The following is a 26786-nucleotide window of genomic DNA, read 5'->3' as shown; positions in this document are numbered from 1 at the left end:
CGCCTACAGAAAGTTGTTTGAAAATTGAACAAAAAATGTACTTCAAATACAAAATATGTGACATAACATAAGCGAATTAAATAGTGGTGCTGTGAGATCCAATTTTAATATTTTGTATGACTTCCATGGGCTTGAAGGACCGTATCCATGCGGTTCAGCAAGAATTCATACAATTTTTTGATGAAGTCATCAGGAACATCGAAGAAAGCAGTCTTGCATGCCTCCCAGAGTTCATCAACATTCTCGGGTTTCGTCTTCCATGCTTCCTCTTTCATCCTACCCCAGACATGCTCAATGATGTTCATGTCTGGTGACTGGGCTGGCCAGTCCTGGAGGATCTTGATCTTCTTTGCCTTGAGGAACTTTGAGGTAGAGATTGAAGTATGCGATGGAGCACCATCCTGCTGCAGAATTTGTCCCTTTTTATGGTGAGGAATGTAAGAGGCAGCTAAGATTTGTTGATATTTCAGACTATTTATGTTGCCTTCCACCCTGCAGATCTCTCCCACAACCCCATACTGGATGTAACCCCAGACCATGATTTTGGTAATGATGCAACCACCAAACTTCACTGCTTTCTGAGTGAATCTCGGATACATGCGGACTCCAGTAGGTCTCCTGCAATATCTGCGGCGACTGTGGTGTAATTCAATGGAAGATTCATCTGAAAAATCCACCTTTTGCCACTTTTCCATCGTCCATCCTTTTGACAGGCTGCGGGCCTTGGCAAATGCCACACGGTTTTTTAATTGTCTGCACCCTGAGAGATCTGCAGGGTAGAAGGCAACATAAACAGTTGAAATATCAACAAATCTTAGCTGCCTCTTACATTCCTAACCATAAAAAGGGACAAATTCTGCAGCAGGATGGTGCTCTATCGCATACTTCAATCTCTACCTCAAAGTTCCTCAAGGCAAAGAAGATCAAGATCCTCTAGGACTGGCCAACCCAGTCACCAGACATGAACAGGATGAAAGAGGAAGCATGGAAGACGAAACCCAAGAATGTTGATGGGAGGCATGCAAGACTGCTTTCTTTGGTGTTCCTGATGACTTGTATGAATCCTTGCCGAACCGCATGGATGCAGTCCTTCAAGCCCGTGGAAGTCATACAAAATATTAAATTTGGATCTCACAGCACCACTACTTAATTCGCTCATGTTATGTAACATTTTTTTTAGTATTTGAAGTACATTTTTTGTTCCATTTTCACAATACTTTCTGTAGGCGACAAAACTTTTGTCTTGCCAAAATTTGACCTTTATGTCTTCATTAAATGATCAATCTTTTTTTCAGTGAAACAAATACATTCAACATCATTTGGGAGGGTCTTAGCTTTCATATGAGCCATTTCATAATTCAAAGTCAGTTTATTAGCAATTGTTTCTACAAAATGGATAAGCGACAAGACTTTTGTCAGGCACTGTACTGCTGCATCTCCAACATGCATCTCCCATCCAGTGATAGTTTTTCTGGACCAGTGAAACAAAAAACCTCATTGTGTTATTCCAACAAAATTCATGGCAGCTGTTTGACCCAGTTGTAACCCATTGTGTGTTTAAACCCTAACTCTAAAAACAAAAATTGACGGGAGGCTGGCAGTGAATTATGGTCTTTAAATTTTATCCAACATATTTCCTTGTTTTAGACGTTACGTGTCTGATCTAATAAAGTGTTGGCATTCAAGTAGTTTTTATGTCTCTCACCATTAAATGGATAAAGTTCCAAGACTCCGCCCATATCCGACAGTTCTGTCCCGACCAGCTTTAAAATGGAGATGTGCCTTAATCCTACAAAAACAACAAAAACAACCATGAAAGAAAAGAATGCATCTTAGGTACTAAATCACCAAAAACCTGATTCTATTTCTGGAGGGGCTGCTTTGCTCTTTCTCCTCCGGGTCACTTCCTTTTAATTTTTGGACAATTTCAGATCATTTGCTGTTGACATTTTTTCCTGTAGGAAATGAATAGGGCCACTGGAAATAAATGGGGATGTGTTCGTCAAATTTTGGTGGAACAATATGTTCGCCTCCGTGTAGTGTTGTTTTTGTCACCAATGATGGTAACGCAAATATTTCGTTGAAGAACAATTTTTTCATGACCATGACCAGCTAAAAATGTGGCTTGGGAGACTATAACATAACTAGAAAACTGCAATTTCTGGAGAAATTACTCTGGGTCTTTGTTGTGTGGAGATACAGATCTTAGCCCCGCCCAGGTATGTTTGGGGACATTCAGGGACAATATAAGGTCACTTCCTGTTGATTTTGGGACATTTGGGGGCGCGACGTCGTCATATCAGGTCATTTGGGGGTCCTGTCCTGGTCATATCAGGTCATTTGGTGACATATGGGTGATACGTCCTATTGATAACTGGTCATTCCCTGTTGATTTGGGGACATTTGTTTTTTTGCCATTGAAAATGAATGGGAAATTTGGACGTCCATAGACGTCAATGGCATCGACTTACATTTGCGTCAATGGAAACCAAGTACATTAGCATCACTAGAATCAACAATATGGCTGTCAATTGCATTAAACAAAAGTAAATGCCACTGAAAATGAATGGGAAAAATTTTGGACGTCCATGGCCGTCAATGGCATTGACATCCATATGCCTCAATGGAATCCAAGTACATTGGCATCAGTAGATTCGACATACATGGCTGTCAATACCATCGATGCAATGTAAATTCCATTGGAAGTCAATGGAAAATTTGAACGTTGCATCCCATTAAAAATGAATGGGAAAGTTTAGGGTAAATTTCCGGGGATCCGTACAATTTTTCCAAATTCTGTATACAACTTTTATGCCCCTCACCATCCCGGAACTTTTTATTTCCAAATTATGGGACTTGGTCAAAAATTGTAGGACTGGATAAATTTTGAATTTTTTTTTTTTCCCCCGAAAAATCGGCGTTTACGCGCGAACTGAAAATTTTCGGGGTCGTTCGAAAAATTTCCTGCGATGATGCCGATTGGTCAAATGGTTCGGGCTGTGCAGCACTCCGAAGAAATCCCATTAAAAAAAATAAATAAATAACATAAATACGCTATCTGGGTCATTTCCAAAGACCCAGATAATGAGATCCACTTTTTCGGCACCCTGGACAGACCAAGTGCTTTGAAAGAAACTGACTGTTCTAAACATAATATGGGGCGGACGATAACAATTTTGAAGTTTCTCACCAAGGTTGCAGGCTTGACTGCCCAAGCCATACAGCTGCTGCTGATACGCCCACTCCTCATCGTTGGGGGTGGAGATGATGAAGAGACGTCGCCTCCAACGGAACCTATCATCACAACAAAGGCCCGTTGCCCAGTTTTTAATAGCTCGCAGAAAATGATGAAAATATCATTGAATAGGGCCTGCACCAGAAGCTTGAGTTCAGCCTACATTCTGTTGCACTTCCCAGCTTTATCACTAGATGGTACTGTTGTCACGATACTAAAATCTCAATAGCAGCCAATGACTTATAATACTTCAAAATACAATTTAAAAACCCGATCTTTTACCCGAGCCACTCTTAAGTTGTTACCTCGAGAGGAAGTTTTCCAACGATCTGGGCTTGTCCTCTTTCTTGCAAACGACGCCGTCACGCTTCTGCTGCTCCATTTCTCGGATGCGCGAGGAGAACGTGTCGATGTAGTTGAACACGGCTTTCATGGCAATGGGAACCTCGTAGGATTGCTGGCAAAAGAAGTCGAATCATTGATCGATCCCAGCTCTTCTACAAGATTTGCTTTTTCTGTGACAGCCACTCGGAGTGAGAACCTCTGGGTACCTCACGATACGATTTACGAGACAAGGCTCACAATAACGATGATCTCCCGATATGGCAATACAACAATTATCGATAACAGAAAAACAAGTTCTTTTCACCCTTCTGATGTGAATTGAGTTGATCACTAGTAAACATCCAATTCATTTGAACTGGGTGAATAGCATCGATTAAATTTTTGTCATAGTCTTCTTTTGGACGAATTTACTTATTAGTCTTAGTCATATTTTAGTCATTTTAAAATGTTTTCGTTGACGAAATCTCATACAAATTTCATCTAGTTTTAGTCCACAGTTACTCAAAATGTCTTCATCTATAAAATTCAAAGGTTTTGGTCCAAAAATTAGTTTCCAACGATTTCGACGCAATCAACGCACATGCCCCGCTCAAACAGATTAAAATGACAGCACAGTGTCATTTCCACTTGTTACTTGTGTTTTTTGGTGTTTTATCGCCCTCTGCTGGCGCTTGGATGCGACTGATTTTATGGGTTTAAGCACCATGAGCATTGTGTAATTATTGACATCAACAATGGTGAGCTCCTAATTTATTTTTTTGATTGAACATTTTACAAATTTTATTAAAACGAAAACTTTAAGAGGGGTTTTAATATAAAATTTCTATAACTTGTACTAACATTTATCTTTTAAGAACTACAAGTCTTTCTATCTATGGATCGCTTTAACAGAATGTTAATGTTAATGCCATCTTGTTGATTTATTGTTATAATAAACAAATACAGTACTTACGTACAGTATGTTGAATGTATATATCCGTCTTGTGTCTTTCCATTCCGACAATAATTTACAGAAAAATATGTCATATTTTATTGATGGTTTGAATTGCGATTAGTCACGATTAATTAATTTTTAAGCTGTGATTAACTCGATTAAAAATTTTAATCGTTTGACAGCCCTAATTTGAACTTGAAATTTTAATGGTCCTTCGAGCCGGATTGCAAGATACCAAAAGTTCCCAGAGGGAGACGACATCCAGTAAAGACCATGTACAGCCTCTGTTTGCGAGGTTCTGGTCTCAACTCCACGTCTGGGGGCCGAGGGTTGACGCAAAGCCAAAGGACTGAAGGCATCTCAAGGTAGAAAATCTCTTTTGCCCAAATGTATAAGTGGCTGACTAATTTTAAGGGCGATGGTGTCCTGTACGTACTTAAATTCACACCCCTAATAGCTACTGATTACATAAATAATCACGCTTGTGGACTGACCTGACTTTCTTGACAGATTGACTGCCATGCTGTGCTGCACTCACAAACACCTTTCTATTTCATTATTTGTTTATTTTAGTAAATGCTTGAGGGTGTCAGCCTCCCACTTCAAATGGATTGGACGTCTACTAGCGATCAAATTAATTCACAGCAGAAGGATGATTGGACGGTACACGATTGGACATCTAGGGCCTTTTTTCATTGTCAATGGCAGCCAACGAGTTAATAGACACTATTCTATTGGAAAATTGAAAGCAGTTTAAAAAAATACATCAGGACACAGCTGGTAAGAAAATTCATTCCTAAAGGCAAAAGATATCATTTTACTGTAGATTTGAGTATTTTCACTGTAATTGTGGTGTGGCTTTTCACATATTTTGCATTCTTGATCTCCACTTTTGGGTTGCAACACCCGGAATGCTGAGCACTGCGTCCAACACATCCAAACCACATCCAGCTAACTATTCCCACCCACCCACATCCTCGCAGGTCGGCGGACGCCGCTGTCAGCAGAGTGAGCGAACACTAGCCTCTTTGATGCGCGAGTCCAAAAACAACCCGGACATTTTTTTCCCCCCTGGCAAGCGGCCGCTGGGAAAATGCCACGCTGCGTGAATTAAAACAGTGTTTTCGTCAAGGCGGCGCGTTGGCAGAACAGCGGTAGTCTGCCGGGTGAGGACAGATTGGTGGCAAGAAAAATAGAAGATTCAAGTGAGCAAAAAGAACTTGAAAAGGTAGTAGCCTACCTTTAGCTGCGTGACAGTTTTGACTTGGGGTGTGACAATGTATTGATATGGTAATACAGTCCCTGACAAAAGTCTTGTCGCTTATCCATTTTGTCGAAAACAATTGCTAATAACCTGACTTTTAGTTATTCAGTCGGTTTCACAAATGGCTCATATGAAAGCTAAGACCCTCCCAAATGATGTTGAATGTACAATAATATATTTGTTTCACTGAAAGTAGTGGTGCTGTGAGATCGAAATTTAATATTTTGTATGCCTTCCATGGGCTTGAAGGACTGCATCCATGCGGTTCGGCAAGGATTCATATAATTTATCGATGAAGTCATCAGGAACATCAAAGAAAGCAGTCTCGCATGCCTCCCAGAGCTCATCAACATTCTTGGGTTTCGTCTTCCATGCTTCCTCTTTCATCCTGTTCATGTCTGGTGTCTGGGCTGGCCAGTCGAGGAGGATCTTGATCTTTTTTGCCTTGAGGAACAGATTGCGATGGAGCACCATCCTGCTGCAGAATTTGTCCCTTTTTATGGTTAGGAATGTAAGAGGCAGCTAAGATTTGTTGATATTTTAGACTATTTATGTTGCCTTCCACCCCGCAGATCTCTCGCACACCCCCATACTGGATGTACCATGTATTTGCCACCACCAAACTTCACTGTTTTCTAAGTGAATCTTGGATCCATGCGGGCTCCAGTAGGTCTCCTGCAATATTTGCGGTGACTGTGGTGTAGTTCAATGGAAGATTCATCTGAAAAATCCACCTTTTGCCACTTTTCCATCGTCCATCCTTTTGACAGACTGTGGGCCTTGGCAAATGCCACACAGTTTTTTATTTGCCTGCACTCTAAGAAATCTTCAGGGTGGAAGGCAACATAAATAGTCTGAAAGATCAACAAATCTTAGCTGCCTTTTACATTCCTAACCATAAAAAGGGACAAATTCTGCAGCAGGATGGTGCTCCATCGCATACTTCAATCTCTACCCCAAAGTTCCTCAAGGTAAAGAAGATCAAGATCCTCCAGGACTGGCCAGCCCAATCACCAGACATGAACATCATTGAGCATGTATGGGGTTGGATGAAAGAGGAAGCATGGAAGACGAAACCCGACAATTTTGATGAACTCTGGGAGGCATGCAAGACTGCTTTCTTTGATGTTGCTGAAGACTTCATCAGTAAATTGTATGAATCCTTGCCGAACCGCATGGATGCAGTCCTTCAAGCCCATGGAGGTCATAAAAAATATTAAATTTGGATCTCACAGCACCACGACTTAATTCGCTCATGCTATGTAACATATTTTTGTATTTGAAGTACATTTTTTGTTCAATTTCACACTACTTTCTGTAGGTGACAAAACGTTTGTCTTGCCAAAATTGGACCTTTATGTCTTCATTAAATGATAAATCTTTTTTCAGTCAAACAAATATAATTTTGTACATTCAACATCATTTGGGAGGGTCTCGGCTTTCATATGAGGCATTTCTGAAACGAATTGAATAATTAAAAGTCAGGTTATTAGCAATTGTTTCTACAAAATGGATAAGCGACAAGACTTATCACGGACTGTACATTCTTTTTTGTCTTTCAAAGAGTAGAACTACCAAGGATGGATCAGTTGATACAAATCCCTTTTGTATCCAGAGAAGGGTCATCTGACCCTAATCAGCATATCTTTTGTGAGCATTGAGGTTCTCATTAATCATTCCCATTCGCACTCGGAAAACCACAGGGTTGGATAGCTCCAATTAGCTTCTTGAGTGTTTGCAGGGCAGGGGTGCCTTGGCTTTGTTGGACAGTGGACCGCTCAGGCATGCAATCGGGCGGACAACCTTTTTACATCTTCCCAAAGCTGCAGTTTGCCTACAGACAAGGGACGGTGTAATAAAAAACAAAACATTTTTTTTCTTTGTGCCCACATGAGAGTGAGCCAATTCCTTTGCAAGACCCACCAAGAAGTCCACCCGTCTCTCTTGCCTTCCGGTGCATTCCTGATACAACACATATGTATGCATTCAATGCTGCCATGTCAATCATGTTGTAGAACACGGCAACTGGCCATCCCCGTGTTCCTCTGTGTTTGAAAAAGCCAAGGGAGCCCTGGATTTGCAAATATTCAAGATGCTAATTGCAGCTATCCAGAGTGAACAATGCCAAGTAGTCAGTTTGGTGTCAGGGTCATTTGACACCTTTCTGGTCTTTAGAGCCAGAAAACCCCCAAAACTTCCAGTGCTAAACAATTTACCTTGACTCTCATGTCTGTGTCAGTAAGGACCATGTGGAAGTCGTCGTGGACCATACTGAACTCTTTCCTCAACTCGGTGATCAGATCTTGGTTCACCAGGTCCTCCTGACGAAGTCCCTTCATGGGCTTGTCGTTCTCTGAAGAAGAAAGTCAGACGTTTCTAAACCGGACGGGAGGGGAAGCAAATATTTGATGGACAGCGGCGAAGTCACTCGGGGACAAACTCAACAAAGAGCTGTTTTCATTCCTTCACTGCTTGGCGGGGTGTGACTTGACTTTGGAATTGACTTTAACTAGCGGATATTTGACGATGTTAAAGCATTTAATACTTAAAAATCGGGCCCGATTTCTAATCACGTGATTGGATGAGGGGACATCCCTAATGCTGCTTTGCAGTGTTATGACCGAAATGGTTTTGAAACGAGACCAAGTGTTCTCGGAAATCTACTGACAAACCAAACTAGATGGTGAGGTCATCTTAATCCACCCGCAGGGAGTTGGAGGCACTAAAAGAAGCACTTGTTTGTACACACACATTTTTCCCCCCCAAGCGGAAAACCCGCATGTGACATCAACTTCTAGCTTTTCAAACCAAAATTACACGTGCATGAAACCTTGGCTTGCGGTGGAACATGCCGACTCATAAAGTTTTACAAAGTCACACACTAATCCAACATTTGAGAGTAAAGGTCGACCGATATATCAAGAGATATATGGACTTTTTTTCCCCCAGAATAAGATAATAATGTTCACTGTTTGGGTGATGATCTTTCTGACGAAGTTCCAACTGATATGTTTGCCGACCGGTATATCGGGCCGATAGGGATTTTTTTTTACCAGTTTGACCAGTAGCTGCTGAAATAAAAGGATAACTTACTGTTTGTTTACTGTTTGGGTGATGATGTTTGTCAATTGTGATTTTGCACCACCTAGTTTCCAGTGTTACAAAATGAAGTAGCAGAAGAAATATTTTACATATTATATATACAGTACGTTAAATGGAAGGTACTTATTAGCACATTTATCTACATGGTTACCATACACAAAGCGCTTTACATTTACCGTTTCACGTACACATTCATACACTAATGGTGCTGCTGCCATGGAGACAAATTAGGGTTCAGCGCCTTGCCCAAGGGCACTGTGGAGAGTGGGCAGTCGTAGCCAGGAATCGAACCACTCACCCTGCGGTCCCAGGACAACTCCAACTACCAACTGCGCCACGGCCTAATGTACGTGTGTGTGTATATATGAATGCATACGTATGCACGCATACATACATACGTATGCACGCAAATACATACATACATACATACATACATACATACATACAGGCATGTATACATACATACATGCATGCATGCATGCATACATACATACAAGTAATACATACGCATGCATACATAAAACATACATACATACGCACGCATACATACATATATTCATACATATGCATGCATGCATACAGGCATGCATACATACATGCATACATACATACATATGCATGCATACATACATACAAACATGCATACAATCAATCGCATGCATGCTTACATACATAAATATACATACATACATACATACATACATACTTACATACACACAGGCATGTATACATACATACATACATACATACATACGCATGCATACATACATACGCATGCATACATACATACAATTAATACATACGCATGCATACATAAAACATACATACATACGCACGCATACATACATATATTCATACATACGCATGCATGCATACATATGCATGCATACATACATACATATGCATGCATACATACATACAAACATGCATACAATCAATCGCATGCATGCTTACATACATAAATATACACACACGCATACATATAAACACACACTTACATACATACATACATACATATAAACACACGCATACACACATGGGTATGCATGCATACATACGTACATATATACGCATGCATACAGACATACATATATACGTATGCATGCATACATATGCATACATGCATGCATACAAACATAGATACATACATACATACATACGCATGCATACATACATACATACATACATACATACATACATACATACATACATACATACATACATACATACATACATACATACATACATACATATACAGTGGGGAGAACAAGTATTTGATACACTGCCAATGGAAAAACCCATTGGCAGTGTATCAAATACTTGTTCTCCCCACTGTATACATGCGCATGCATACATACATACATACATATATATGCATGCATGCATACATACATACATATATACGTATGCATGAATGCATACATACATATATACGCATGCATGCATACATAGATACATATATACGCATGCATGCATACATAGATACATACATACGCATGCATGCATACATACATACATACATAGGCATGCATGCATACATACATACATATATACGCATGCATGCATACATACATATATATGCACGCATGCATACATACATACATACATACGCATGCATGATTACATAAATATATACGCATGCATGCATGATTACATACATATAAACGCATGCATGCATACATACAAACACATGCATGCATACATACATATATACGCATGCATACATATACAAACATACATTCATACATATGCATGCATAAATACATATATACGTAAGCATACATACATACATATATACGCATGCATGCATACATACATATATACGCATGCATGCATGCATACATATATACGCATGCATGCATGCATACATATATACGCATGCATGCATGCATACATATATACGCATGCATGCATGCATACATATATACGCATGCATGCATGCATACATATATACGCATGCATGCATGCATGCATACATATATACGCATGCATGCATGCATACATGCATGCATGCATACATATATACGCATGCATGCATGCATACATGCATGCATACATATATACGCATGCATGCATGCATACATGCATGCATACATATATACGCATGCATGCATGCATACATATATACGCATGCATGCATGCATACATGCATGCATACATATATACGCATGCATGCATGCATACATACATACATACATACATACATACATACATACATACATACATACATACATACATACGCATGCATGCATGCATACATACATACATACATACATACATATATACGCATGCATGCATGCATACATACATACATATATACGCATGCATGCATGCATACATACATACATATATACGCATGCGTGCATGCATACATACATACATATATACGCATGCGTGCATGCATACATACATACATATATACGCATGCGTACATACATACATACATACATACATATATACGCATGCATGCATACATACATACATATATACGCATGCATGCATGCATACATACATACATATATACGCATGCATGCATGCATACATACATACATATATACGCATGCATACATACATACATACATACATATATACGCATGCATGCATACATACATACATACATACATACATACATACATACATACATACATACATACATACATACATACATACATACATACATACATACATATATACGCATGCATGCATACATACATACATATATACGCATGCATGCATGCATACATACATATATACGCATGCATGCATACATACATACATACATACATACATATATACGCATGCATGCATACATACATACATATATACGCATGCATGCATGCATACATACATATATACGCATGCATGCATGCATGCATACATACATATATACGCATGCATGCATGCATACATACATATATACGCATGCATGCATACATACATACATACGCATGCATGATTACATAAATATATACGCATGCATGCATGATTACATACATATAAACGCATGCATGCATACATACATATAAACGCATGCATGCATACATACATATAAACGCATGCATGCATACATACAAACACATGCATGCATACATATACAAACACATGCATGCATACATACAGTATACATACATACATACATACGCATGCATAAATACATATATACGTAAGCATACATACATACATATATACGCATGAATATATACATGTATATATACATACATACGCATGCATACATACATACAAACACATGCATGCATACATATACATACATACATACATACATACGCATGCATAAATACATATATACGTAAGCATACATACATACATACATACATACATACGCATGCATAAATACATATATACGTAAGCATACATACATACATACATATATACGCATGAATATATACATGTATATATACATACACACAGTACATACACACAGTACATACATGCATACGTACACACAGTACATACATACATATATACACACAGTATGTACATACAGTACATATATAAATATAAGTATTTTTTTTTCTTGATTTAGGTGAAAAATGACCAACTTTTAGATGAACGGGCTTCAAAAGAGCAAATAGTAATATTTACTTAAAGCAGGTAGAATAATCTGACACATTTATCTGTTAACTAGTCTTTAACACTCAAAACAAGATGGAGAAAATTATTTGACTATTTTTTCTCTTCAAGACGTTAAAATTTTGCGGCGTAGTTTTATGCATTTATTTTGAAAGTATTTATCGGTTTAACAGTGAAAATTAGAGGAAAACTTTGCTTGTCGATTTGCAGTGTGTGTCTTTTGCTTGCGTCCCAAAAATTTTCACGTTTGGGGGCCACTGTGCTCCTTGTGAAAAAATGTTAGTCTGGAGCCTTGTAGGAGAGTTGAGAGCAAAGTGAAGTGTTTGCAAAGTTACAACTCCACCCACACATTCACGACAAGTCTGGAAAACATTCACCGAGTGGGCGTATGACTCAGCAACAGCAGGACGTGGGAAGACTACTTTGGCCGATCACACAATCTGCTCTCCTTACCCAACTGATAGTGGTCGATTTTCATGGTGGAGTTGGTGAGTGAGCCAAAGATGGTGATGATGGAGACTTTCCGAATGGCCATCTCGCACACGGACTCCAAGTATTCGTCCCTCTGCTGGGCATACATCTTGTTCTCCTCGCTGGGTGATGTCACCAGCTGTGGCGGGGGAGATGAGAAAGAAGGAGGTTGGGTGGGGGGGTGCACGGGTTGCTTGGAAGTTCAGCCGTAGACTCCGGAGAGTGGATGTTTACATTAACCTGCAAGTGGAGGATGGGCCATATTTTCCCAGTCTGCCTGTGTGATAACAATCTATAGTTGCTGCAAAACAGAGACACACAGTCTGTTCGCACACAGCTGCACAGAGCTGACGACTACATTCACTTTAACCTCGAGAAAAAGAAAAAAAAAGTCTGAAGAAGCAGTGTATGACTTTTTTTTGTGGTACTTCTTTGGCTTAATGTGGTTATGTAATGGGTTATTGAACAGTATAATAATAACAGTAATATAGATCAGTGTTTTTCAACCTTTTCTTAGTCACGTTTTTACATTGGAAAAAATCTTACAGCACATCACAAACCGAAAATGTTCCAAAATTACTTTTGCTACAGTATGTTTCATTATAAAATAATTTCTCAGTATTTATATTTACGCAGTGTGAAACTTTAGCCTGTTTAGATGAACACAAAGCCGATATCCTGGCAGGAATTTTCTTCAACAGCTATCAGTCTCTCTCTGTTTTCATTTCTTAAAGCAGTTCGGCTTGAAAAGCTCAGAATTATCAGACAAGGGGACTTTAGCAATGTCTTTAACCCCGTCAGGGCCGGTTATCTCGCTGACGATGGCTTTGCAGGAAGGTAGGACTGTATTTTTATCTCTGCCACAGTGTGGGACTTTTTTGGGATTTAGCAACAAGTTCAGCAAAAAGCTAACTGGCTTAGAGGGCTTTCTTATTTACCCTTGTATTTTTTATTTAAAAAGTCTGTTTCTCTGTGTTTTCACTAAGGCAAACAAAATGGTCCATCAACTTGTTTTGAAGCGACGGGTGTTTTATTTTGAGATGACGTTTAAACTTGCTTGGCACCATGGCGCTGTTGGATAGCTACTCGTGTCACGTTCAAGAACTGCTTGGATTGCTAGCCTTCAACCGTAGACTTCATAATGTTTTGACGGGACTTGGGCGCGGGGCTGATAAATAGGAGGCCTGCATTGTTGGCGAGGCCGTCAAAGCTGACCGAGTGGAATCACTGACAAAGAGCTTATTTCGTTGAAAATTCTTTTGAATAAATGCTGAAATCCCTGAAATCTTTATAGAAATGGACGAAAAACAGTCTCGATTCTTGGTTAAAAGCAAAAAAATAAAATAGAAATAGTGCAATTAGCAGTCATTTCACGTAAATATATCGAAGTACAATGCTGGTCTGTTAGTAAATGTAGCTAGCAACCGCCTGATATAAACAGAGCTTTTCCGAAGGAAATTCTTGTGAATAAATGCTTAAATCCCCGAATTCCTTATAGAGATGGACGTAAAACAATCTCAATTCTTGGTTGAAAGCAAACAAAAAAACAAACAAACGTGCAATTAGCATTCATTTTACGTAAATATGTCAAACTACAATGCTAGTCTGTTAGTGAATGTAGCTAGCGGCTGCCTGATGTAAACAGAGCTTTTCCAGTAAAAATTTTTGTGAATAAATGCTTAATCCCTGAATTCTTTATATATGGACATAAAACAGTCTCGATTCATGGTTAAAAGTAAAAAAACGTGCAATTAGCATTCATTTTACATAAATATGTCAAACTACAACGCTAGTCTGTTAGTGAATGTAGCTAGCGGTCGCCTGATGTAAACAGAGCTTTTCTGGTGAAAATTCTTGTGAATAAATGCTTAAGTCCCCGAATTCTTGATAGAAATGGACGTAAAACAGTCTTGATTCTTGGTTAAAAGCAAAAAAAAAAAAAAGTGCAGTTAGCATTTATTTTACTTAAGTATGTGGAAGTACAATGCTAGTCTATTAGTGAATGTAGCTCGCGGCCGCCTGATGTAAACAGAGCTTTTCCAGTAACATTTTTTGTGCATTAATGCTTAAATCCCTGAATTCTTTATAGATATGGACGTAAAACAATCTCGATTCGTGGTTAAAAGCAAAAAACTTGCAGTTAGCATTTATTTTACGTAAATACAGTATCTCGAAGTACAATGCTAGTCTATTAGTAAATGTAGCTAGCGGCCGCCTGATGTAAACAGAGCTTTTCTGGTGAAAATTATTGTGAATAAATGCTTAAATCCCAGAATTCTTTATAGATATGGAAGTAAAAGTCTCGATTCTTGGTTAAAAGAGAAAAAAACCCTGTAGTTAGCATTCGTTTTACGTAAATATGTCGAAGTACAATGCTAGTCTGTTAGTAAATGTAGCTAGCAGCCACCTGATGTAAACAGAGCTTTTCAGGTGAAAATTCTTGTGAATAAATGCTTAAATCCCCGAATTCTTTGTAGATATGGACATAAAACAGTCTCAATTCTTGGTTAAAAGCAAAAACAAAACATGCAGTTAGCATTTACTTTACGTAAATATGTCGAAGAACAATGCGAGTCTGTAGTGAATGTAGCTAGCGGCCACCTGATGTAAACTGAGCTTTTCCGGTGATAATTCTTGTGAATAAATGCTTAAATCCCCGAATTCTTTATGGATATGGACGTAACACAATCTTGATTCCTGGTTAAAAGCAAAAAACCCGTGCAGTTAGCATTCATTTTACGTAAATATATCGAAGTACAATGCTAGTTTGTTAGTTGATGTAGCTAGCGGCCGCCTGATGTAAACTGAGCTTTTCCGCTGAAAATGATTGTGAATAAAAGCTTAAATCCCAGAATTCTTTATAGATATGGACGTAAAACAGTCTCGATTCTTGGCCAAAAGCAAAAAAAAATGTGCAGTTAGCATTTATTTTTGCGAACTACGATGCCAATGCAGTAGCGGCTAATTTCTCCCATTGATTTTTTTTTTTTCACCACATTTCAAAATGCATGCTTGATACGAAAAATATAACAATTACCTTGAATCTTCGAACAAATCACTCCTGAGACAATCCTTCCTGTTTGTATGCGGTACAGCTTTCGTACGTTTTCAACAAAAAGTTGGCGTTAGATCGCTGTGTACGTGTGTATAGTGTGAATAGCTCCTCTTGATGTGGGCCGCCCCCTACTTGAATGCGAGGCTGATTTGACCCGTCAATACATCACCTTCCTGTCCTCGACGATGTGTTGGAATAAAACACAGTGGGACAATTGACAGTCGTCACATATGGATAAAATGGAAAGGACACTTTTGTGTATATTATTGACACTTGACAAGTCTTATCAAATGATGTACAGTAGACGTGCTGGGGTCCACTTTGTTGTTTACAGCAAGGTGGCTGATGGCTAGAAATCCGAGCAGTTCTTTAACGCGACACTTGCCCATCTGCACACGACCGTCAACTTTCTACCTACTCCTTCCATTCTACTCTAACTCCGCCCAACGACGTAAAAAAAAAAAAAAAAAAAAAGCGACATTGGATAATTTCTCGTGGCACATCCTATGATGTCTCATGGCACATCAGTTGAAAAACACTGAATTATAGTTAACTTTGTGCCGAGAAATTAAATACCATTGTAAGCAGTTACTCACAATGTTACTCATAACTTGAGTATTCTTCACTAAATACTCTTTTTCTTGTAACTGACTACATTTTTTGGATGACTAATTTTACTTTTGCTTGAGTAATATTATTTTTTTATTTTGAAGTAACGCTACTCTTACTTGAGTCAAATTTTTGGCTACTCTGCCCACAGGTGATATTGAATGCAATGTGTAATGACTGAATGGTTGACGCAAACATAACAGGAGGGTTCGAAGAAATTGTCTTTTAGGATTTCTCTTACCAGCAATCGCCTACGATTCTCGAAGTAGTCCAAGAAGGAGGACAGCGATCCCTTGGGAGGCGGCGTGGGCTTCTTGGTAGGCTTCGGGTAGTCCTCCTTTTCCGGGTACTTTGACAGTTTCTTTCCGTTCTTCTTTCCTCCGCCTTTACCTCCCCTCCTCTCAGCCTTCTTTGCCAACTTTTCATTTTTCCTCTTCTTCTCATGCTTGGCCTTCACCTTCCTGGTCGGTGTGACGTCGGCAAACCCGTCGGACTCCTCGGGATACGTGACGGTGGGCTTGCCGGCCTCGTACTTGTCCTCATATTCATTTGTTAGCATCTGCGTGGACAGTCAACAGAAAAAATACAGTTGATTTTTGTCTGTTTTGTGTGATTGAGTCATGGTCTGGGAATGACTTGGTCATGTAGTTCATGTTTGCATGACTCAGAGAGTCAAGAGTCAAGTCTTTCAAGATGTTTAAGGGTGACTTCAAACATTTCAACACAACACAGCAATTTTTAAGTACTAAACAAAACAAAAAAGACTAAATCAGAGTGGGACCCAGATTATCTTGGATTATATATGTCATGTAATAAACAAAAAACTTTGACTGATTCTGAGCTAAAAATAACGTGATCAGATTGGGGACAGTCCTATAGCGCTTGGATTATTTCCAGGTAGGTCTACTCTAGCTTCCGCCCGCATTCTAAAAACACCATGTTGGGTTAAATCAGTACTTCTCAAATGGTGGAGCGCGCCCCCCCAGGGGGGCGCAGAGCGATGCCAGGGGGGGCGCGAGTGACCTCGGGGAACATGCTTTTTTTTTTTTTTTTTTTTGCCGTACTAGAATAAAGTGTACTTGCACATCCACTCCGTGGGTGGCAGTGGCGCTCTCATTTTCAAAGTGCGTGCAGTATTTTTGAAGTAAGCAAGAGCACACGGAAGAGACTCATGCAGAGCTGGACTCACGCAGCGACCCACTGTCTTCTTCGGCTCTCACGTGTCCGGCCGAGAAGTGCCGTTTTCGGCTTGGGATCGTCACGACCACCGCCCTCACCTACGGTTCTCCCTCGGCCGCCGAGAATGCGCTTTTTTCGGGCCGTTTGCCTTTGACTTTTAATATAGTGGGAAATGAGGAAAGACCACTGTTTACTGAGTCTAAAAATGATTATAGCGGAGAAGCCAAATCAGTTAAGACGCCACTTAAAGACATTAGACCTCAATCTCATTGACAAGCCGCTTGATTGTTTTTCAGCGAAAATGTGCCGAATATTGCCAATTGTCACAATCGTCCCGCTTTGTCAGTGTTATATCAGTAAACCAGTGAGCACTGTGGCGAATCAGCGAAAATAAAAACTTTCCTTCTGTCCAGAGACCTTTTTCCCCCCTTCTATTCAGTTTTGTTTTTTTTCGGTCAAATTTTTTGGCATGTTGTCCTGAAGAGTAAATGTTTCTAATCAATTTGAATTTGTTATTATTTACTGATTTTATTACATTTTATTTTTCAGTATCAAATGGTCAAAAATGTACCTTGAGTGTATTTTTACAGTTTGGATGTGACTTTTTTTTTTTTTTTTTTTTTTTTTTTTTTAACTTCAGGCAAATTGATGCGCATTAAGTCTTTTCTGTTACAAGCAACACAATGTTAAAAAAGTTATACTTTATTATAAGTTGATCTATGTTACTTTTTTTCTTTAATAGAAAAAAAAGGACAATGTTAGGCTGAGGCGTACTTATAATAGTAATATAGACGAATGATACTATTTACAGTGGCGGCAGAGAGTTGGGGGGGGCGCGAAACATTTACGTCTTCCTTGGGGGGGCGTAACAGAAAATAATTGAGAAGCACTGGGTTAAATGAACACTGAATGTAGTAGTACTCACCTTTTCCCCTCCGTTCTTTTTCCTGGAGGGTTTAATCTTGGACGGTTTCCTCGTGACGGGTACCAGCTTGTGGACGCGTGGATCATTGTCGTCCTTGTCTGTGTGGTGGTCTCCAGACGGGGTGGTTTTGGCCGGGTAGTGGTCCTTCTCCCTTTTGTTGTAATAGTATGGATCCTGCGTGGTTCTGGGAGCAGGAAGCAGCACCGTCTGGGTGTGGGCTTTGGTCGGCGTCAGGGTAGTGGTGGTTCGCTTGCTGGCGGTTCTACGTGCGGTTGTGGTGGCCTTTGTTGTTGTGGTGGTTGTGGTGGCTTTAGTTGTTGTGGTGGTTGTAGCTTTTGTTGTCGTGGTAGTCGTCGTTGGCCTGGTTGTCGTTGGCCGAGTAGTTGTTGTTGTAGTTGTGGTTGTCGCCGATGTCGTCGTTGTAGGCTTTCTTAGGATTTTCTTTGCCGGTTTTCCTTCCACAGGTGTGCTGACTGTACATACACGCACATAACATTGGCTAAATATCCGGTTTCATTTCATCATTTTAACTAGTGTTGCACCGATATCATTTTTGGGCTCCCGATACTGTTTCTTGTCTGTGATATACCGAGACGGTGCCGAAACCACATTTTTAGCGCTGCAGCTTAGCGGTAAATGATGGATGGAATTAGTTAGTTCGAATAATCGAGTCATCGGATCAGGAACACTTAATGCATTGCAGAATAAACTTTCGGAGAAGTAAAACAAAGTCTTGCTAGGATTGCACTTTCAAAACAACATTGAACACAAATAAAAAAAAAATAAAATTCACGTGTATTTTTTCACAGAATTGCACTATCTATTTATCTATTTCACAAGAACAATAAACGCATTTAAGAATAAATTGAAATACCTGAAATCTAGCCTGAAACGGTGTAAAGAAATTAATCACAAGGATCGAAGTACAACAAAAGAACAATTGGCTAACTTGCTTGGCAAAGGTCCGCTAGCTTGAAATGCTATCAAATGCTAATGTCTTTTTAATTTTATTTATTTATTTATTTTTTTTACAAAGCTACTAACGGTTCAACCGCATATTCCCACAAAAAACTGCTTAATACACTTCTAAACTAAATTACAAATGCATAAACAATCAAGTTAGCTCAAACAAAAACTTACAACCTTATGTTAGTCTTAACAGTGAGCAGCTGGATCCAGCTACAGTGTATCACAAAAGTGAGTACATCCCTCACATTTCTGCAGATATTTAAATATATCTTTTCATGGGACAACACTGACAAAATGACACTTTGACACAATGAAAAGTAGTCTGTGTCCAGTTTATATAATAGAGATCATTTAATTTCCCCTCAAAATAACTCAAAATATAGCCATTAAAATCTAAACCCCTGGCAACAAAAATGAATACACCCCATAGAAACTACGTACATCCCTAAATTTCCAAATTGAGTACTGCTTGTCATTTTTCCTCCAAAATGTCATGTGACTCTTTACAGGAGTGCTGTCAGCATTGCAGCAGAGACTGAAGAGGTGGGGGGGGGGGGGGGGGGTCAGCCTGTTAGTGCTCCGACCATAAATCAAATTGGTGTGCATGGCTGTCACCCCGGGAGGAAGCCTCTTCTGAAGACGGTTCACATGAAAGCCCGCAAACAGTTAGGAGTGACAGCCATGCACACCAACTTTGTAACTGGTGGCCTTCTATAGTAGGGCGATTGGTGGTTGGAAACGTATTCCCGAACATAAGCGGATTTTAAGGGGGGGCCAGGAGGGTCAGGCCCACCCTGGTGGCCGATAAGTGTCATTGCATGTAATTGACTTTCATATATATAATATATATAAGATGCAAAGCTATAATAGTGCAACAAAAATTAATGAAATGAACACAAAATATATTTTCATAATGGGTCAAAATTATTTTTCAAACAGATCATATGACTTACTACTTAGGTCATTTGCTTTGCATATACTTGACTTCAAAAAAAAAAAAAATAAATAAATAAAAAGAAAAGAAAAGAAAAAAAGCTTTCACATGCATTTTTTTTTTTTTTTTTAAATTGAAGCGACTTTTTTTTTTTTTTTTTATTGAAAATATATATTTTGATTAAGGCATCCTTTTTTTGTTGAAGCAACTTTTTTTTGATTGAATAATAAAAACACAAATCTACCTCCATATGGCTCCATCCAGGGGATACAATTCTTGACTGGGGTAACTACATTGGCACGACACCGGCGGGCGTACCAGATTCAGTGGATGACGATCATGGCGAAAAGTATAACCTAAGCAGCCTGATTTAGAATTCCCCTCAAGAATAATGGGAAACAAAAAACGCTCATTGTCAACTTATTATAAATATTCTTGTAAGTTCATTGTAAGTTAATTTTATTGCTGACACTGCGTCATCAACATGTTGTGCCCCCCCTGCCCCAAAAGTCAAACTCCACTTATGTTCCCGAAGAAGACAAGCACAGCATTGACGCATTATTTCTTACTACTAGCTGATGCCTGTATTTTAATGGCGTATCGGAGCCCCCTCTGGTACTAGTATCGGTGCAACACTAATTTAAACATTAGCTTAATAATTCTTACCAGTCAGTGTGCCTTCCTCCACTTGACCCTCAACGCCAGCTCCTTTGCACTTTTGGACAAAGCCTTTTTGGCGAATCTTCTCCAGTCTCCTCATGGGCGACTGGTCAATCACCTCATACATGGCCTCCAGTCTCACAGGGTAGGGGTACCTCTCTTCCACCTGCAGGGTCTTTTTCAGCAGCACCATCCCAAATTTACCTGCAGGATAAAATGGTACAACTCTATGACAAAAGTTCAAAATATTCCCATCAAGTTTAGTTTAAGTCAGGGGACCCCAAACTATTCCACATCGGGCCGCAGTGTGTTGGATTTCTTTCCAACCTAACAGGACAACACCTTTGCACCAATCTGGTGTTTTACAAGTGTAATCAGTTGATTGTAGTGAGGTGCTGATTTTTTTTTTTTTTTTAGTACAAGGGTGGGAAAACCGGTCCGTAGTGGCTCCTGGTCTTTGTTCCAACTGATCCAGCACAGACTGTTTAACATTTGCTCCCAAAAACGTATAAATACGTTCTATTTTTAATTGTTTCAGTGTCCCAAAGACGTATTTATACGTCTTTTACATTTTTTTTCATAAGAGACATCTCGGGGTTCTGATTCAACTGAGCTCCATAGCACAAAGCTGAAAATCCATTTTAAAGCAATAAAACTGGCCATTGGGGGGCCGTAGTGCATTTGGTAAGACCCACAACCCGATTAAACAGCAACAAACGATTGGGCCACTTGACCGGGGCGCCGGCGGGAGGATGCCAGGCGGTGGACGACCGAGCAGAACAACTGAGAGGACGCCCGGGATGCCAGGTGCTGGACCACCGAGCAGAGCAACCGGGACCACCAGTGCAGCGGACGATGTCGTCCGTGCTGCTCGCCGAGCAGACCCCACAGAGACAAAAAAAAATCCATCTTTATGAGACAGGCGGCGATGAGGGAAAAGTTTACCCGGCTGTCGCGGCCACAACAGCATCATCTCAGTTATTCATTCATTCATTCATTTTCCATGCCGCTTATTCCTCACGAGGGTCGCGGAGGTGCTGGAGCCTATCCCAGCTAACAACGGGCAGTAGGCAGGGGACACCCTGAACTGGTTGCCAGCCAATCGCAGGGCACAAGGAGACACACAACCATTCACGCACACACTCATACCTACGGACAATTTAGAGTGTTCAATCAGCCTACCATGCATGTTTTTGGGATGTGGGAGGAAACCGGAGTTCCCGGAGGAAACCCACGCACGCACGGGGAGAACATGCAAACTCCACACAGGAAGGCCGAAGCCCGGGATTGAACCCTTGATCTCAGAACTGTGAGGCAGATGTGCTAACCACTCAGCCACCGTGCCGCCTCATCTCAGTTAGTTATGTGTAAATAAACTGTTACTTTGCTATCAAAAGCTCTATTTGTCTTGTTGTTTATGTTATTTTGTAAAAGAAAAACATTATTCAGGTGTTTGGGATGTAACTAAAGCAAAAAATAACTGTGTTAAAGTCAAAGTTATGTTTGAAATGTATGCTTTAACAAAAAATTTCAGTTTCTCTGTTTTTCATCAGAAATTGGAAAATTGCTCAAACTAAGCTATTTTCTAATGCTGATTTCTAAAGAACGGAAAAAGATATGAACTTACTTTTTTTCCTTCTGAAAGAAAAGAGTCTAATCTTTCTTTTGGTGGGTGGGTTCCATGTTTATATAGCAATCAGAGGCGTCACGTGCAATTAGGCAAACCAGGCAATTGCCTAGGGCCCCCAGCTAGCAGGGGCCCCCAGAGCGCCAACAGATTTAGCACACGCAGATTCATTGCAATAACGCAGTGACAAGTATAGGGAGTGTTTCAATACCATGGAATCATTTGGCAGATTATCTAACAATTCTATTATCAATCCCAATCAGCGCTAACCATGTCACGTAGATTATACATGTTTAAGACAGTCTAATCAGCTATTAATACCACATGATTATTTAAAGAGTGATTCAACAAGTAGTCTCTGCAAAGTCCTTGCCGAGTTGTTTTATGTTGATTTTCACAGGCCACCTCATTATTCATGTGACTACTTAAAGAAATGGTGATTTTTCCAAAACAGTCTATTAATGGGTCTATCGTATTCCTTGTCAAATACTATATAAGAAAAATATAACATACATGCATCTAAAATAATCCTAAACGATTTTATTAGCAATTTTAATACTCCTTTTAGCAAGGTTCCTTGGGTATGCGTACGTTCCTATAGCAACCAGTCCTGTTATTGTCCTACATCACAAGCGCTGCGTATTCTGGGAGCGAGAATAGGCGTAAGGTGCACATTTCGAGCAGAGGACGGCCACCTGTTAAAATGTGTGCGTCCATGAACGAATGTAAGTACATCCATATGAGTCAGTGTAAAGTCCTTAGTTTTTGCCACTTTTATGGCCAAGATGACCGCACGTGCACGCAGCGTGCACTCGCACCCCCTCACCTTTGTGTTCATTATACTGCGCGAGTATGTATGTGTGTCACGTGACTCAGAAGGGCCCCATGTTGCTTGTTGCCTGGGGCCCCCGGGGACCCTTGCTACGCCTCTAACAGCAATAGAACAGAATTTTCTGTGGGCCTTTTAAAATCAGTCAAAATCCAGTAAAACGACCGGGAGCAAAGGGCATTGCTCCTGTGAAAACGGCTGGGAGTGAATGAGTTAACCAATGATGTTTCTGCTGAAACAAGAAGCACCTGACTGCAAACAAATCATTGCGCTTGCAAGACACCAGATTGGTGAAAAGGTTACCTCTTGAAGGGTTGGAACAGAAACCCGCATCCACTGCGGCCCTTTGTGGTATAGTTTGCGCACCCCTGTTTTAGCAGAAACCTCATTGGTTCAACAGTCTGTGCTCGATTGGTAGGAAGATAAAGAAGGACCCCACAGCACCCTTTGAGGACCACTTTTAAAACAAATCATTACATTGTCATTCGAACTTAAAATTTGATTCGAAGCTTTTTTACTTTTCAAATTACCCGAGGTGATTGATTCATCTTTTCAGCATGAATAAAGTTAGGCAGATGTTACAATTTGGCCCCAAAAATGACCTAGGCAATTATGCTCTGAGGTTAACGATATGTTAAATTATTGTAGGGTGACCAAACGTCCTCTTTTGCCCGGACAAGTCCTACTTTCACATAGTATCCTCGTCGTCCGGGCAGGTTTTATAAATTCACAAAAATGCTCGGTTTTTATGATTTTTCACGGGACCAATTTGAAGAGAATCCCTCCGGCCGCTGGGTGGCAGCAGTTGACATGGCTCTTACTAGAAGGGAGGGAAGGAGTAGTTCTTGTTTTTGTTGGCAGTTTACCCCTTTCATGAGGCATTACCGCCATCTACTGGGTAGTTGATTTGGCCACAACGCCTGCCCAGTTGTTAAGTTTTTGTACGATAAATACGTATATAATGGCAACTGTTGACTTCTGTCGGAGCTTTGACTGTAAAATCCCGTTTGGTGTCGCATCGTTGAGCTGCCGATGATTGTAAACCTTTATAGCAAAATTTGATTTTTGCCTCAGCTAACTATCAGTAAGCTAAACCACGCTAGGCATGATGGGAAACGTAGTTTTCAACTGCTACGTTTGGAAACATGCTGGTTGAATAGTTTGTCAGTTTTTTTCGGTTATTGTTTGTGTGCAATGTAGAACATTGAATGAGAATATCAATAGAATGGGAATAACAATTTTTCAAGCACAATTGTCGCTATAGTAATTTATAAAAATGTTTAGTTGGCACATAGCCTACTGTGTCTAAGTGTATTGACTGGACTACATTTCCATGGGTCTGCATTATATATATGTCATTATTGAAAATATTTTTTTTTTTCAAAATGCATTTTTCCATCCAGAGTGAGGGGGCACACTTTAAATATATTAAAGTGATATAGGCATCTTTGAGTGAACTTCGAGTAAAATTCAAGTATCTTGAGGCCGGGCTGAGTGTCCTCTTTTTTGGAAATCAAAATATGGTCACCCTAAGTTATATATTATAGTCTACCTTTCTCCAGTTTGAGGAAGCTCATCAGTCTCGGAATGAGGGCGGTGTCTAGCGGCTCTTCCATCACTTTGCCCTCGGTGGTGATCCTCCGCACCTTGCCCCCCATCTCGCCCTCCTGGTGGAACATGACGATCTGCTGGACGTGCCTCTCGGCCAGCTCGCAGTACACATCGGATTTAAGCAAGGACATCATGAGGCGGTAGTAGCCGTCGGAATCGTGAGGCGCCGAGATCACCAGGACTCGGTTTTTCCCTGCGAAACTGGCCAGCAGGTTGGGTGAGCCGGCGCTGCTGGGCATCCGCGTCACCCTGGCCCGAGCTCGGGGAGCGCCTTCATCTTGCAGCATCCCTCTCTGGGGGCGTCCCCGAACCCCTCTCCTGGCCAGCCATCCTCTTCTATTTTTCGTCCTTGTTCCCTCATCTGCCTGTAAACCATGACTCTCTTTGTCACTGTGCACGGATACGGCAGAAGCGAATCCGGGACGCCAAGTTCGCGCACGTGAAAGTTGGCGCCCCCTGCCCTCTGTGCCCTCCTGCGGTCGTCCCAGTCTGGGTCGCCGGCGTAACTGCCCCCGTATTCGACCGCTGTGCCTGTCGGCCTCGCATAAGCAAATCAGCAGACACGTTAGCGCCAAAATGAGAGTTAAAAGCCGCACCATTGTGCCGAGATGACGCTAAATACTCGCCCGATCCAAGTCCAAAATTTAGCGCAACTTTTAGCGCATTTGAAGTTGAATTGATGTATTAATTTCAGGTATAAACAAGGAGAGAGTAACGATGTTCAGTCGGCACGTAATAAATTAAAAAAAAAAAAAGTTTGAGATGCTTCTCCTGCGCACAAATGCGTTGACTACACCCAAAAATACACTAAAAGTAGAAAAATCCCGCAGCTGCTGATGCTATTCATCTTTTCTGACAGGAACAAATTAAAAATCAGTTGTATATCCAGATAAACGAACGCCTTGCGCTAAAAGAGAAAAATAGAAAGAAGAAAAAAAGTTGGGATCCACGTCACATCTCCGCGAGAGGTTCTAAATCATGACACGGATGTTGTATGTAATTCCCAACAAAAATCCTCCAGGTGGAGAGTCCAAGTGGAAGGAATCTGGCGACTGTGCACTTCCCTTCCCGGGTGCGTCAAAAATGTCCACATGAAAACTCGGGCTAAGTTTGCGCGCTTCTCCGCCAGTTCGGTGTGAAACTCCCCCTTTCCTCCGCCTTTGAACTTAACACCACCTCCATCCCCAGTCTTCAAAGTGTGCAACTTTGGGCGTCGCAAGATAAATCTCACTGGGGCACGTGCCCCGGTATTGATCTGCAGTGCCCCAGTATAAATTAAATAATAAATTTTAAAAAAATGCTTTGGAGTTTTAAGTAAATATAAGCTACAGAATAGGCCCATTTAATATGGTCATATTACTCTATTCACTCTATATACACAATCTGCACATGGCTCCTTAATATGGTAATTTATGTACGTAGCTTTAGCTGTGATCAGGGGCGTCA

General features: G+C 40.4%; 1 protein-coding gene across 1 annotated transcript in view; it reads right to left on the bottom strand.

The window, feature by feature from the left end:
• The window catches only part of ccdc80 (coiled-coil domain containing 80), a 32360-nt gene extending 5848 nt beyond the window's left edge, over nt 1–26512 (bottom strand). The window contains exons 1-9 of the mRNA XM_057853371.1: nt 25282–26512; nt 21280–21477; nt 18711–19183; nt 16848–17165; nt 12925–13081; nt 7995–8131; nt 3541–3692; nt 3191–3294; nt 1706–1789 (exon numbers count right to left, since the gene is read on the bottom strand). Of these exons, the coding sequence (XP_057709354.1) occupies nt 1706–1789; nt 3191–3294; nt 3541–3692; nt 7995–8131; nt 12925–13081; nt 16848–17165; nt 18711–19183; nt 21280–21477; nt 25282–25939 (2281 nt within the window). The 5' untranslated portion in view covers nt 25940–26512. The remainder of the gene's footprint in view (nt 1–1705; nt 1790–3190; nt 3295–3540; nt 3693–7994; nt 8132–12924; nt 13082–16847; nt 17166–18710; nt 19184–21279; nt 21478–25281) is intronic.
• Between the last annotated feature and the right edge of the window lie 274 nt (nt 26513–26786).

This window comes from Corythoichthys intestinalis, chromosome 12 (genome assembly GCF_030265065.1).
Source record: "Corythoichthys intestinalis isolate RoL2023-P3 chromosome 12, ASM3026506v1, whole genome shotgun sequence".
NCBI lineage: Eukaryota > Metazoa > Chordata > Actinopteri > Syngnathiformes > Syngnathidae > Corythoichthys > Corythoichthys intestinalis.
The sequence above is the reverse complement of the archived record's forward strand: the minus strand, read 5'-3'. Positions and strand labels throughout refer to the sequence as shown.